The sequence below is a fragment of the Xyrauchen texanus genome, chromosome 12 (genome assembly GCF_025860055.1).
Source record: "Xyrauchen texanus isolate HMW12.3.18 chromosome 12, RBS_HiC_50CHRs, whole genome shotgun sequence".
NCBI lineage: Eukaryota > Metazoa > Chordata > Actinopteri > Cypriniformes > Catostomidae > Xyrauchen > Xyrauchen texanus.
Genome location: NC_068287.1, coordinates 30228167 through 30244412, shown reverse-complemented (window position 1 = coordinate 30244412; position 16246 = coordinate 30228167). Strand labels below are relative to the sequence as shown.

General features: G+C 37.7%; 1 protein-coding gene across 1 annotated transcript in view; it reads left to right on the top strand.

Annotated features, from left to right (window-relative positions):
* The window catches only part of cacna1ia (calcium voltage-gated channel subunit alpha1 Ia), a 208435-nt gene that overhangs the window by 130469 nt on the left and 61720 nt on the right, over positions 1–16246 (top strand). Inside the window, exons 10-14 of the mRNA XM_052139594.1 lie at positions 8130–8281; positions 10069–10254; positions 13359–13476; positions 14255–14410; positions 15059–15146. Coding sequence (XP_051995554.1) covers positions 8130–8281; positions 10069–10254; positions 13359–13476; positions 14255–14410; positions 15059–15146 — 700 coding nt within the window. The remainder of the gene's footprint in view (positions 1–8129; positions 8282–10068; positions 10255–13358; positions 13477–14254; positions 14411–15058; positions 15147–16246) is intronic.

The following is a 16246-nucleotide window of genomic DNA, read 5'->3' as shown; positions in this document are numbered from 1 at the left end:
CAGGAAAATCCCGGTATGGATGATTACCAATCCAGCCCTAAAACCACATTCAACAGAATTAACTCATGAAACCAAAACAGGTTAAACTGGTGGCATTCATGATTAAATCCCCCTTTAAATGTGGTTGTCATTCCCGAAACTTTGGCTGTGTTCACACAGTCAGGGTTTGGGATTTACAACTGCATTTACATAGAGGTCTTGAAATGTCCTTTTAACAAGTTGGTGATGGGATGCAAGGAGGAAGTGGGAGCCAACAAGTTCCAACACAAAAATGTATTTATTTTTCAACAAAACAAAACTTTGCTTCATTCATATGCACACAAGTCTCTGTGGGCGCGTGGTAGCTCTCTCTTCCCTCACTGGCGTCTGGCTCGCCCTTTAATCCGTCACCAACTCTCACTGCCATCATTCATTGACAGGTGATGATTCTTACCGTTTCAGAAGAATTCCATCACTAAACCATGCCCCCACTTCCACATCCTCTGGAGGTCGCATTTGTCAGCCGCATACATCACGGCGGCTGTCTCATTTCAGAAAAGCGAGTAGAACACACCGAATGCGACCTTCTTTCACGGGAATTCATAAGATACATGAGGTGTATCCTTCAACCCAGAATTCTTTGCTTCAATAGAAATTAACGTCAATGGTCTAAAGAAATTACTTAATAATTTGCCCGTAAATATGATGTTCAAATGCAAGTAATGTTAATTTCCATGTTGAAGCACCTCAGTAGATGGGTGTGGAGTATATATATATATATATATATATATATATAATAATAGTAATATATAATTAAAATAAAGTATTTGACTAAACGTACACCTGTAAAATTGTATCTTTTCTCTTTACGTCATTATAACTCTCCTAAAATGTACCTCTTGTTCCCTTCTCACTCAAGGCACTCATGCTTGTTGAAGAATGGCATGCTGCTATAGCAACCGTGTTCCATTCCGTTTCTTTTTGTCCAACGAATGCCGTCTTGTTTAAACGAGTCTTGTTTAATGGAGGACGCTCGGTATCCTACAGCCTTCAAAGGATGTGTCCTACCTAACGTGCTGCCTTTGAAGGGAGACACAGCTACTGACTGAAGTAAATATTAAAGATGGCGATGTCCATAACACCGGCCTTTTCACAATTGACTCTGCGTCATTAAATAAACAACTACAAATGAGGTGAGTTCATTTATCACATCATAATTATCCAACAGCAGTTTGAATGCTTTTTAACTGCATGCAGAGTGGAGGTTTTGTATCGTGTGGCTCGTGCCCACGAACAGCCGGTGGAAAACAGCTGTTGGATATTTGGATGACACGCTCGTGTACAGTGCAGCGTGGCTTTAACAGAACATGATGTGACAGAGGACATGTTGTCCAGTGCCGTTCACACAGCACAGGTTGTTTAACCTGAAAATATACGGGTGTCAGTTTGGTTGGTTTGAATGCGGTTGTCACACTCATAAATAACTGTCTTGTGTGTGAACGCAACTGCATTAAGCACTCAAAACAGGTCTGACAACCGTAATCTGCTGCTGTGTGAACATAGCCTTTGTAGTGTGTATGTGGCCAAAGACTTACATTAATGGAATGGCTAAGAATATTCAAACTCCAACTGTCAAACAATCAAAACTTCAATCATCAACAAGGCCTTTAATCTCACTTTAATCTGTCTGTAACCTTCACATTTTTTTTTTTAGTGTTAAACTTTTAGACAAGGCTTTGTCAAGCCAACATCAAAGTTTGTCTTAACGAACTTTTTCTTTTGTTATTTATAATTTATTTAATACAGAAGCTCTAGAGAATTACATCATATCCTGTTACCCATAATAGTTGCTAGGTCCAATGTCATTTTGTATGCTTAAAGCCTAGTTTTACTGTACCTTTGTCTAGACTTGGCCATTGAATTTATATTTACACTCCTAACCAGACTCGCTAATCTCGCAATAAAAGGTATCTTTTCCATGTTAAACAGAGTTTTTGTCCTAACCAGCCACGACAGCCAGTTCAAATACATCAACATTAGCACCATCTTGGAAAGGCCAACAAGGAGAGCTATTTTAATGTAATGGAGAAGAAGCCTCAGACAGCTGCACAAACAGCTTTTGTGTAAAAACAGTTCATCATATAATGAACTGACAGACCGGGTGCTAAGTTACAGTATATATTCAATAATATATTCATATGTAGAGAGCTTTGTTTGCAGTTCGTATAGGGGGAAAAACTGTTTTAGATGTGAAGTTTTCAAGATTTCTACATTTGTGGAACATCAGATAATATGAAAGTTGGCTGGAAAAGAAAATAGACATTTGCAGACTGTATTTATTAATTTACATTCATCTGTTGACAGAAGGACCTTGACCTATCCGATATGGCGGACGAGCCGACGTATCGCGGTCCATAGAAACAGCTGCTCATAAGGTGTCTACTTATAGATATCTATGGCGACAGCAACACACAACAAGTGACAGGGCATTCTATTTTTTAAATGGTTTCTATTTCTGCTAAAATAATTCAACAGTATATTAAAGCCGGCATCTCACTAGCCTGTTCAGAACAACTTGATTTTGGCCGAGGGTGTCATACACCCACAGTATGTTGTTCTTAAGGTCTCGTTCTTTTAAGTCGGAGCTCTGTCACACAAACACTGATTCAGAATGGTCTATGGTCAGAAGGGATGACAGACATAGCAGCTTGTTCTGACTTTCTCTCCGCTTCCCTGTCACTTGGAGATTGGCGAGATAAAACATGAGTACCACGTGAACATAAACGATGGTAAGAGATTGGACATGATTCATAAAGTAACTTTGCCCTTTGTCTGTGTGTGATTGTGTATTTATCCCCTCGGGATTTGCCATAAAAACCACATGTCCATATCAGAGGTGGTGCTGTTGTGCAAATTGCATGGCATCATCATTCATTTATTTTAAGAAATAATATATTTTCCACAACTTAAATGTGTTTTATGTCCATTATACAAAAAGCATATATTCTTTTGAGAAATTCGATTATTATTAAGGTACATTGCATAAAAGCCATTTAATCATTCTCATTTGCTAGGCATGGGGCTAGCCCTTTATCATCAATGTTAATATACAGAGATCTGGAAAACATCATGCGCATGTGCAACAAGCATTAAACGATTGAGGGGCTAGTTTGCCTTTTCCCCTGAGCCAATCAAAAACTTTGACCTTATTTAATTCAGCTGTTGACATGCTCATCGGAAGTTACCCCTCTTGACTGCAGACCAGCCATGAATTTCATTGATAATTGAAATTGTTTTTCTAATGAGCTGTTGGTTGGATTAGTTCATAATTTCATTTAATTGTATGCCATTGCGTTGAGGTGTTGTTGATGGATTGATTTGTATTATAAATCAATTACTGCTAAATATTGGGAGTCTTAGTTTTGTTTAGTTTTATTATGCTGTTCATTCGAGTTAATGAGATAATATGCACAACATTTGACAATTTGCCTATTTGTGGTTTACTTTCACGGTCACTTGAGCTTTTTGATGTTGATGTGCATGTCTTAGTGGTGTTTTGTACTGAGATCAAATTATTAGGGATATTTGTGTGGCATTATGCCAAGATTTTATCTTTTTCTTGTTTTCATTTTATAAGTATTAGGGTATTGAGGGGCATAGCATGGCACATACAGAACAGTAGATAGACTTTTAGGATATATTTTTTGACTCCCCTTGTTTGAGTCTGGTGAAACTGATGAATGCACCAATCCGATACCTAGATTGGAATCAGCTCTGATACTGACATTTTCAAATCCGATACTGTGTGTTAGTCATGTTCGTTACTGTCAAGCTCAAAAAAATTAATAAAAGAACCATTAAAACACAATTAAAATAGTTCATATGACTTGTGCTTTTTATTCAAAGCCACTTGAAAATGTGCAATAGCTATGTGAATCACAAAAGGCTGTGTTGAATAAGTAAATATATAAAATGCATGAGCAGCTCCAGAGCGTTAGTGAATGCCGCTTCTCTGTTTACATGCGTGTGGCTATTTTTAGCCTTGACGTGGCACGCAATAGAGATCTGAACTCAGTAGCAGGGTTTATTGAACAGATGATTGAAACAGTAATGTAAACATTGTGAGTAAATCCAGTTGAGCAGAGTGGCAAACAGCAGGTGAGTAATATCCAGACAGGGTATAGACAGGGTATAGACAGGGTATAGACAGGGTATAGACAGGGTATAGACAGGGTGAACAGATAACTCACAATAGTCTTATGATACTTGCAGGCCGTAATGAAGACACAGGTATGTTTGACATAGTAGAAAGGTCTGAAGTCTCAGAGATACTATCAATGAGAAAAGACAAAAAGTGTGTGTGAAAGTGGGGTATATATGCAGTCCTTGATTAGCCACTAATGATATGCAGGTGCGTGTAATCTGAACTCAGGGGAGAGTGAGTGGTGTGACAGTGAGGAAGAAAGAGAGAGACTGGTGGATCTGTGACAAAAGGTAAACGATTGAGATATATTACTATTATTATATATTATTATTATTATTATTATTATCATTTGTTTACAAATGATAATAATATCTGAGTTGAATGGGTTAAAAAAAATAACTGTGTGAATGAAAAGTGAGCTGATATCTTACAACTAAATTGAATAAAAAAAGAGATCTGAATCCTTTCCAGATACAAGTTGAAAAAAAAAAGCAAATAAAATAAAACAAAAAAGAGGTTTGTGTTTCTTTACATATTAAAGAGTACCCATAATAAGTTTCACACAATAATGTAAAGATATTCTAAACTGATTATGCAACAAACAACAACACTGGTATCGGATTAGGATCGGTGTCGGCCGATACTGAGATTTCCGATATCGGAATCGGATTGGAGGAGAAAAAGTGTTATCGGTGCAACCCTACTTCTACTGTGAAACGCCTACCTGTCAGTCAACCGCTGCACTAAAATTAGGTTTTTAAACTTTGCTGGTTAAAGTACATACACACATGCACAAGTTCATAGAACTTTGTAGTCCCTGATGTAAACAAGTTGACGATTCCCCCGGGTACTCTAGCAGGTTAGCCACCATCAGTTGTCGGGCCGCAAGCTGAGCCTCCCCCGACAAAAGCGGTAGCTCGAAGATCCATGACGACGTATCTCCCTCGATCCCGGGTTTTCGGCACCAGTGTAAGGAGGTTCAAGGAATGAGGAAATGGGAGATGGCGATTCCAACTCAGGAATGTAATTTTTATTGACAATAAAAAAAAAACATTTGCTTAAATGCGCAATGATATAGCTTCACATAAAACTCAAAGTAACAAAATGGCAGCGGCCACACACACACACACCAGCTTCTCAGCGGAGCTCTCTCTCTCAACTGCTGCTGTCTCTTCTCCTTAAAAGCCCAAATCACTCCTCACTGAAACACAAGACAGGTCTTAAGCACAGGTGGCAATCATTCACCACTCATCTCCCCACTTCACTCTCCACAGCACGGTGCTCGACCACGCCTCCGCCTCCACAATCACACATTAACACACTGAAGTAATGATTGATGTATGCAGTCATGAAATCAGATACCCTCTAATCAAAATCAAAACACAAAAGAAACGCACAATACCAGGTGTAAATGATGATGGTGCCAGTTAATACACATCTAATACGCGTATTAATACCAGGGAACAAACGGCACATGCACAGCAGGAATGTGAGGGACAAAGAGTGAAGTCAAAACCTATGCACTAGGTTAAAATGTTTTTCTTGTTTCTTTTTTATCTGTCAAAATGACAGACAGAATTTTGAATTATTCGTCAAGGTTTCAAAGACTGGTCAAATAATTGATTGTTAAGTGATTGTTTGTGCCCCATACGAAATAATGATCCTGAGACTGGTCCATATGCTGCTTCAGTGAGAATATCAGTTCTGATTTCCACATTTCATTGTCAGTTATCATCATTTTAGTGTCTGATTATCACTGTGTTGCATTTGGTGTGGATAGACAGATTGCTTGTCACTAAAATCCTATCGTGACGCGTCAGGTTACGCAAGGTGTTAGACGGTCACTCTCTCAAAAATCCCACCCTCCAAAGTCATGTTATTAAAGCAGAACAAACTTGACACGGTTCGATTCTTTTTGATAGTTTTCAGAGCCTAGGGCTGTCACAGAGACGGGTGATTTCTCAGGACACCTATTATAATGGTGTCTGAAAAGAAATAAGGACATTTTCTTCATGTTGTTCCATAAAAGTCGCTTACAGCCCCTTTAAGTAATATACAAATAGGTCAGATAATGAGACGATCTGCAGAAGTGAGAAATTAATTAAGAGCAGTTGACACTTTAACCTATGGGAAGATGAAGAGAAAAAGTGATGATATTAAAACAGGAAACGAGCTAGGGGTGTTTTTTACCAGATTGTTTTGCTATTATTACTCCTGATTGCTGTGATATTATTCCATTTCTTTAAATGGCATCTCCCTGGAGCTGCAGTGGTTTGGTTTTCATTCGTCCTTTAGTTGTTTTCTTGGTCTTAACTTGTCAATGGAAAAATATTGATCATAGAAAAATGGAACAAAGGGACAACGAAGGAGGTGTACTAAAATCTCTCTCTCTCTCTTGCTTCTCTGGAATTCTACCTTCTTCTCGCTCCTGCAGACAAACACAGTGTTGTCACTTGAGATAAGGTGCTATTGATTTATGTAATGTCAGATTACATCAGAGCTTGGACCCGATCAGCCTTAAATTGAGATCTGGATGGTCTGTGTATCTCTTCTTTGGTGCAGAAGATTTTTGGTCTTATTACAATGCACATATCAAGATCAATGTACAAACTGCCATAACCCTCTGATCTTTTTCTATCTTGTGATTTGTATAGCTTTATTTTGCGTGCCATATTTAAGCACAAAACCCTGCATTTTATTCTCTAAGCACCCACAATCCTGTTTAGCACTCTGCTAAATATGCTGAAATATTAATTGAAAAAGGGCAGAACACAAGCACATCCGACTTCAGGCAGGTATCAGATGAAAGTATCAAGCATTTTAACAAATTAAAGAGTGTGCAGCTCAACTTTAATTTGGTGAAATAGACATTAAGCGCTTTCACACATAATTCTCTTTTCTGTAAAATGAATGGCACTGTTCAGTTTAGAGGTAATATGAGAACAGGACCCATTGGGAAATACTGGTAAATCAGCTCTGGCAATTTCCAGGGATGAGAAGTTGTAACGTCTCCAGAAATGGTCAGTTTTGATTCTGTGTGTGAACTAAGCTGTAAGATTAATGGTTTGAACAAGTACGAGGTCAGGACGTGCTGATGTAAGAAGTCTGCTTTGGATTAATCACAAAGTTCTGAGGAAGATGATGCAATTAGGGCGCCTGCACACTAGTGTATGCTGCATGCATCAGAGTATGCTATGAATGCATTGATTTCAATGGGAATGCTGAAAGGACAGATAAGGAAAATGTAAGGGTTTGTGAAAGTTACGGTTGCTCATGTAACCAAAAGTTGAAAACATTTCAACTTTTGCCGCAACACAATCTGAAGTATGCATTTGTTGGTCAACGAGAATCTCAGAGATTGTGCGTTCAGAAATCCTGTTTGCTGTATGCCCACTTGATTTCAAACTGACACAGCTCTTTCTATTCCTTCAAAATGGTGCTTACACATTCCTATCCACAAAACATTTCGTTGGAGTCAATTAGTGGGGTCTACTACTAAAATTAATATTTTTAATGGTGGTGGTTTTAATGGGAGACACATTTCTTAAATGACTTAAGAGACTTCATGGAGAGTGTTTTTACATGATGATAACTTGCTGTGCTTAATAGTGAATGACAGTCAGTCAACAGTAAACAGTGAACAGTGTCTCTTTAATGCTTTAGGTTTAGTCCTTTAATGTACTGCTGTTACAGCAATCAAAGTGACAAATCAGCAATTCATTTCAAGCTGATCATCGTTGAACATTAAGTACTCTGCTGTGAGTAATGTTCCCGTATTTACATCATACAAGAGGTTGAGATGCTGTCAAGAGCTGATCTTGTCCATGCAACAATGCACACTCTGTCTCGAACAGCATTGTGCTGAACTGAAATGAACTCTCCACATGTATCTCTGCTTTTATCTTTCCCCAACCCCTCACCTCAATTTCTCTCCATCTTCTTCCAGCCTGATGAGCTGACTAATGTCCTGGAGATCTGTAACATAGTGTTCACCAGCATGTTCACTCTGGAAATGATCCTCAAGCTCACTGCCTTTGGCTTCTTTGAGTATCTGAGAAACCCCTACAACATCTTTGATGGCATTATTGTGATCATCAGGTCAGTAAATATAGTTTCTAGCATGTTACCCTATCAAAAGTCAAAAAAGTATGTAGATGGATGCAGGATTCTCACATTCATTGAAATTTGAGAAATTATGGAATTTCAAAATTTTAATTGCCAAGCCTAGTAATGTCATGGAAATGTAAAAAGTCATTGAAATTGTCAGTGTGAATATACAGTCTAGATATATATATATCCTTGTGTGCCCCCCGCATCCACATGCATGGACATGGCTTTGCTATACACAACACATAAATTCATTTAAACTGACTGATCTCAGTTCAGGACACTCTAGGCTCTCAGTAAAGGGTTAAAAATTCACACTTAGTCATAAGACAAAACAACATGGCGCCGATCACATCAGAGTTTTTCTTTGGGCGTAATGTCAACAAAACTACATCTGGTGAGAATTGTAATTAAGTTTTTACATTGAAACCTGTTTGAGTCAAAAGTTTCTAGTCTCTAGTTTCATTCAAAATGCCATGTTTTAAATAAAGCAATTTATCGGGAATTGCCATGCTGCTAAACACATTGTACGCTATTTTGGACAATAGTGCCAGTTTTTCATTAGAAATCCTATATTTTCTGTGCATTTTCACATTGAGAAAAAAACAATTGCTTTCAGAGAAAGTATGGAGTTAGGATGAACATCAGGTAAATTGCGAACTGTTCTGAGACCAGTAGGCAGCACACTGGAGGTTAAGTAATTCAATAAATAAGGAGCAAGGGAGCATACTATAGCTTTCCTATGCAGCCAAGTGCATTCACTCTCATCATCCAGTCAAAAGTTTAGTTTCAGGCTGCAGATGATGTTTGAACCTCTCAACATGTTTGGTAGACATAGGACAATGATCATCTGTACATTGAATGATTGAATGATGCTGGCCATTACTTTGAATCAAAATTATTTATGCCAATCTCTGATTTGTAAAATGTTTCAGCACTGGCTGTCAATTGTTTGTATGACAGTGCAAAGAGAGAACATTGAGATTTTGTTGCCAAAGTAGAAAAAAAAAAAAAAACACATTGTAACATAAAAGTAAAATCAAGTCAAATAATTTTTATTTTATATATTTTATTTATTTATTTGTGCTTTTCCCAATACACATTGTTCCAATGCTGTGTTACTAAAAATCAGCTGTAATGTCTGTAACATCTCAAAAACATTAATAACTAACACTCCTGGACTTTCTATAGCTTGGCATTATAAAACAAAATGTAAAACTTAGTCCTGCTGTCCCCATACGATGACATCACTTTTTAGGAAACCTATTTGCTCTAGAATTTCTTTTTTTAATTTGCATGTTTATTAGTTGCTACTAGTTCCAAATCAAAAAAGGAAATGGAAAATGCACACAGCATTCACACTCATGTCTCAGGAGGATATATTATATACAGGTGTGTGTGTCTGTCTGTCTTGTCTGTCTGTCTGTCTGTCTGTCTGTCTGTCTGTCTATCTATCTATCTATCTATCTATATATAAACTATGACAATTCAAATCTATATTTTATTTTCATCTACTCTAAAATATACATATCCTTTTAAGACTCTTTAATGACTGGAAAGGTCATGGAAATTCATTGTTTAAAATGTGTGGGAACCCTGTAGATGAAAATTGTCTAGTGGGTCTTTTGATTGATTGTATTTAGTGAGTATATGGTCAATTGTATGTTTGAATCAGTAGAACATTTTTATAAAGCTACCATTACTAATCAGATTTCATTGAAAGGCTGATGACATTGATCCACATTAAGCTACACTCCTCTTTTTATGTGTGTGTGTAGTGTGTGTGAGATCATTGGACAGTCTGATGGAGGTCTGTCCGTCCTGAGGACTTTCAGGCTGCTGAGGGTCATTAAGCTGGTGCGGTTCATGCCAGCTCTGCGCAGACAGCTGGTGGTCCTGATGAAGACTATGGACAATGTGGCCACTTTCTGCATGTTACTAATGCTTTTCATCTTCATATTCAGGTGGGCATCCCAATTTGGTAACACATATGTAGTTCTTTTTTTTTCTGACACTAATTCTGTTGCTCTATAATTAAGTAAAACAGGAATTTCATAACTTTTTGCACAAAGTTCAATGACGATACACGAGAAACAAACAAGTAAAACATTGCTGTATATCGTGGTTTTGAATCACAATACACTCAAAATAAAGAATCGCTATATTATCGTATTGTAACCCAAATATCAATATAATATAGTATCGCCAAGTAGTTTCATCTCTGACTGTGCACTTGTGTCTAATAAATGCTAGCCACTATACACTTTATCACACAAAGCTACCAAAATCCCACACCAGACACTAGCCCCCGACTGTAGCTGGATCATAGTGAACTCTGCATGGCTGAGCGTCTCAGGCATTTAAGAGTGTGCCTTAGCTTTGGCTGCGAGTGACAGGTCCATAAGGATCAGAGTGAGATTGATGGAGAGCAGAACAATAACACTCAAGCCCCTGGTGCCCACTGACTCACCCGCGTTTCCCCTGCAGCACTGCAATTCCAGCAGATTGCACAGAGACAGATGGAGGCTGCTGCAGAATTGAGTGTTTAAAGCAATCCCAATGATCCGTCTTTCCCAGTTTTGTTTAGGTCTCAGTGTCTCCCCCTTTCTTGAGTGCCTCAATATATAACCCCTCATCTGAAAACAATGCCCTGATTTATGACTCTTAAAGGGATAAAGTTGTCCCCAACTTGAGGGCAGAGTCGTCAGAATTTTGTAACGGTTAGCAGATGCCCGGGACGACGTTGGAGAAAATTGAGAGAATAAATCAGCAGTACAGACTGGAAGCTCTAGGTGTGCAAATTATAAATTCTTTTGATTAGCTTCATCATCTCAGGGGGAATTTCATTTGAAAGTTATCATCCCTATGCCCCTCTCCCTCTGAAGGGCACAGGGTATTACAGTATCATATGTGAAAAACCCTAACCATAGCAATGCCTTTTAATTTTTAATCAGAATCATGTTACCTTGATGATTTATGTTTATAATTTTTGTATTGAAAATGTATGTTTATAGCCGTATTGCCTTTTTGTGTCTTTAATTCAAATTAATTTAAAAATGTTGTACAGTCTCTCTGTGACTTTCTTCTGCAGTACACAAAATGAGATTTTACACAGAGTAATAGGTTCAACCATTATTCACTCTGTTGTATGCAAAAAAAGATGCAATGACAGTGAATGATTACTGAGGAAGTCAGTTCCTAACATTCTGCCTAACATCTCATTTTTGAGTTCCACTGAAAAAAGAAAGGCAATGAGCATTACAATTTTTGGGTGAACTATCCCTTTAAGTAAATTACCACAGAATCATGAGGATTCACTACCCAGGATCATCCCTTTCCTGCAGTGCCCTTCAAAGTCACAAAAATGTCCATTTGGAATTCACCCTCTCTGTTGCATAGAAAACTACACAAAAGTAGAAATAACTTCCTCATTTCCATCATCTTTCACTGGTTAGTTGGTATGTATGTAGTATCACTCCTGTTTCATCTGTCTCTGTTGGTATTATATTCTGGATCCTGTTATCTGTCTCTCTCTCTCTCTCTGTGATCTGTCTCATCCCTGGCTGCTGTCCAACGAGGACATATGTCTCCTTACATAGGACTCATATCATTTTTATAGGCTTATCTCTGGCAGACTCATTCATCTTTGCATCTCTCATCCTGTTTAGGTCGATTGGAAACATATGCTATCAGAATAGCTAAATATGAGAAAACATTCAGGGGCAAATTTGCAAAACATATGCAGCTCGTTTGGGAGAGCATATTTCAATGTAAAAACCTGCATCTTATGTACTAACCACCCATAATCCAATTTAACCGAGCGCTAAATGCATTGCAGTAGCACTGCACTGTGTGTATTTAAATGCATTTATTGTCATTGTTTTCAGTGCAAAAATGCCTCAATTGTATACAAATTAGGCTTATTATATATGATTTGCAAAAGTGCACTTTTTACCTGGCACAATTATTGTTGTGCTATTGCCACCCATGGAATGCAGATGGTAAGAAGAATTTTATTATAAAGAGATATTTGCATACATTTTTGATGGAGAAGAATGTTAAAACCAGCCATATATCAGACCTCCAGTGTAGACAAACGCATATTTAAAACAGTCAAATCGTGCAACTGGATCACAGTGGTTGAATGATACTATAAACATTCCCTGTATAGTATTCCAGATCGCGGTGGTCTGCTGCAATCCAGCTGTCAGCACCGACCTGCAAGATCTGGAATTGCACCTTGAAAACTGCATTCAGCACAAAGTTTATGGGCATGTTGTCTTACTTGTATAATTCCTTTAGTGAATCATGCAGTAAAACACTATCTGTGGGCGCGGTTCCTTCTTAAAGAGATCATTTTCATTTTTGGGTGATCTTCCTCCTCATTTATAAACCCTGATGCCATACCAGTTCTGTATGACTTCCTTTCTTCTGCTGAACAGAAGCAGGTCCATAAAATGCAAGTGAATGGTGGCAAAAACTTTGAAGTTCCAAAAAGCATGTAAATGGAGCACAAAATACTCCATATGCTTTAGTGGTTAAATCTATATCTTCAGAAGCAACATGATAGATGTGGGTGAGAAACAGATCAATATGTATGTATGCTTTACTATAACTCTCCGCTTTTACTTTCCATTACACGTTCTTATTCTTTTGATCTTGGCAATAAGCATTCTTCGCATATCACCACCTACTGGGCAGGGAGGAGAATTTATAGTAAAAAAGGACTTAAATATTTATCTGTTTCACACCCACATCTATCATATCACTTCTGAGAATAATGATTTAACCACTGGAGTCACAAGGATTACTTTTATGCTGCCTTTATCTCCTTTTTGGAGCTTCAAAGGCCTGATCACAATTCTATTGCATTGTATTGACCTACAAAGCTGAGATATTCTTCTAAAAATCTTTGTCTGTGTTCAGCAGAAGAAAGAAAGTCATACACATCTGCAATGGTATGAGGGTGAGTAAATGATGAGAGAATTATTAGTTTTGGGTGAACTATCCCTTTAAGTAAATTCTCCCCTCAAATGATTTGTCTGTTCTTTGTGTGTTTTGTTTGCAGTATTCTGGGAATGCACATATTTGGCTGCAAGTTCAGCCTGAAGACAGAGGCTGGGGACACGGTACCTGACAGAAAAAACTTTGACTCCCTGCTTTGGGCCATTGTTACTGTGTTTCAGGTGTGTACCACTCTCAAAACTCATCTCAATTATGAAAGTATTGCTGCAGGTGATTGGAAACACAGGGTAACTGGGAGCCAGATGAAAACACATTTAATCACACATTAAATAATATATATATATATATATATATATATATATATATATATATATATATATATATATATATATATACAGTGCATCCGGAAAGTATTCACAGCGCTTCACTTTTTCCATATTTTGTTGTTACAGCCTTATTCCAAAATTTATTAAATTCATTATTTTCCTAAAAATTCATATATCTCCAGAGATGTTCAATCAGGTTCAAATCTAGGCTCAGGCTGTGCCACTCAAGAACATTCACAGAGTTGGAGCTTGAGAGGTCGGGCAAAGAAGAATGGGAGAAACTGCCCAAAAATAGTTGTGCCAAGCTTGTAGCGTCATACTCAAAAAGAGTTGAGGCTGTAATTGGTGCCAAAGGTGCTTCAACAAAGTATTGAGCAAAGGCTGTGAATACTTATGTACATGTGATTTTCTTTTTGTTTTTCATTTTTTTTTAATTTGCAAAGATTTCAAACAAACTTCTTTCATGTTGTCATTATGGGGTATTATTTGTAGAATTTTGAGGAAATAATTAATTTAATCAATTTTGGAATAAGGCTGTAACATAACAAAATGTGGAAAAAATGAAGCGCTGTGAATACTTTCCGGATGCACTGCATATATATTGCTCAACTGATTTGCTCCCACGAAAAGCTCCCGTGTGTGTGTGTGTGTGTGTGTGTGTGTGTTTGTGCAGATCCTAACTCAGGAGGATTGGAACATGGTTCTGTATAATGGCATGGCCTCCACCTCCCCTCTGGCAGCCCTGTATTTCGTCGCCCTCATGACCTTTGGGAACTATGTTCTGTTCAATCTGCTTGTTGCCATCTTAGTGGAAGGATTTCAGGCAGAGGTAAAGTACACATCTTAGGGCATCGTGGTAATTGAATGTTTTGATTGATGCACAAAACAATCTCAGATGTAACGAGCAATAACTTTTGGGTTTAGCTGCTGAATATTAAAATTTCATGTTCACTGTGTTCATTTGAATATGTTATCTAAAAAAGGAACATCTGCTGACTAAAATGCTTTTCATAACAGGGTCAAACAGGGTTTTTGGCAGTGTATAGCAACAAAATGACAGCAGAGAACATGGAGTGGCTTTAACAACTTAACCGGTGGTCCAGGGCATTCCACGGGCTCTCGGGAGGGTTTTGTTGAGGTTTTGTTATTCTTTGGGGCGGATATGTATTTTCAATGTGCACGAGCATCTAAATAGGGCTTCACAGGCAGGTAGGCAGACTGCGGGACTAGGTTATCTCTCCAGGGACATTGCAGAAGTGGGCCTCCAGGGACATTGCAGAAGTGGGGAACTAAAGCAAATGTGATTGACTTTCAGAATGAGGGCAAAGAGACTGACATATCTGTTAAAAATTGCTCATGGCTGTTTAGTTATTTTACGAGAGCATTTCTGTCCCTTTGTCTTTTCTTGCTGTCTCTACATTGTATCTCTCTGAGTCCTATCCTGAAATTGAGTCCCTGTTTTTTCTTTCTGGGACAGGGTGATGCTAACCGCTCCTACTCAGATGACGACAGATCCTCTTGTAACTTAGAAGAAATAGAGAAAAAGGACTCGCTCCAGTTATCAGGTACTGAGCTACACACTGGCTAAGGAACTGTTTTTTAATTGCATCGGCTCATGGAGCTTCTGTACAGTACAGTCGTTTAGAGTAAAGCCTAGTTTATATAATGGAAGAAGCCAAACTTTTTTCTCCGAAATGAGCTAAAGCACCCTAACAAAGTCTGTGTTTATACTATGTGCAGCATCGTTTTACAATAAGTTTGCTTCATGTTTCATTACCTTCTTGAACTTGTCACTGAGCCCTTTCCACTTTTGGCAGCAAGTTACTTGATGTGATTCCATAATCACTAAAATTTCTCTCCACAAGTTTGTCTCCATGCTGTATTTGTGAAGATTGTGTTGCATGTATAAAAAAATCTGATTTTGAACAACTGTTAACAACATTAAGATAGCAATCCTCTCAGCTTGCACACGCAATTGTAAAAAAAGAAGGTCACGTCTAAAACACACCCACGATGTGGTCTTCGACTCGCAGAGTTCCTCTTCCTCAAGAATTTCAGGGATGTGCGCGAACAGGAGAATTATCACCAAGCGAACACATAGCCAAAAAAATCTTCAGTACATTTTGTCATGATTTTTAGGTGAACTAAAAGAAGCTTGTTCACCCAGTTCACCCAAGGTCTCTCTAAAATTTGGGGCTTAAACTTCAATTGTATTATGTTTAATGATGGTAAATGCAACTGTTTAAATTATTGTTTACTTAATGTCACAATATGAACATTTTGATATCAATACCAAATTTGATGAGTACCATAACAATAATGTAAATTAAAAAATTCATATTAAAGGTTTTATTAAAAAAATTCTCATTAAACACACTTTATTTAAAATAAAACAGGTTAAGTTAAATCAGGCTACATGATTGGGCGTTTCTGGAAAGATGCAAAGCAAGGTCAGCATGGCCAAGTTAATATTCAAACAAAGCCTTTGTCATTAGGATGTGTCATTTTTCCACCAGCATACCAAACTGTGCTGTTACCAAAATTGTTTATATTGTTACATTGTTTATTTTGTTTGTGATTTGGACTTCGTACAAACTTTTCATATCCCATGTGAAATTGCTGCAAATTCCTTTAAAAAGTTAAAAATGAAAACTATACACTAAAA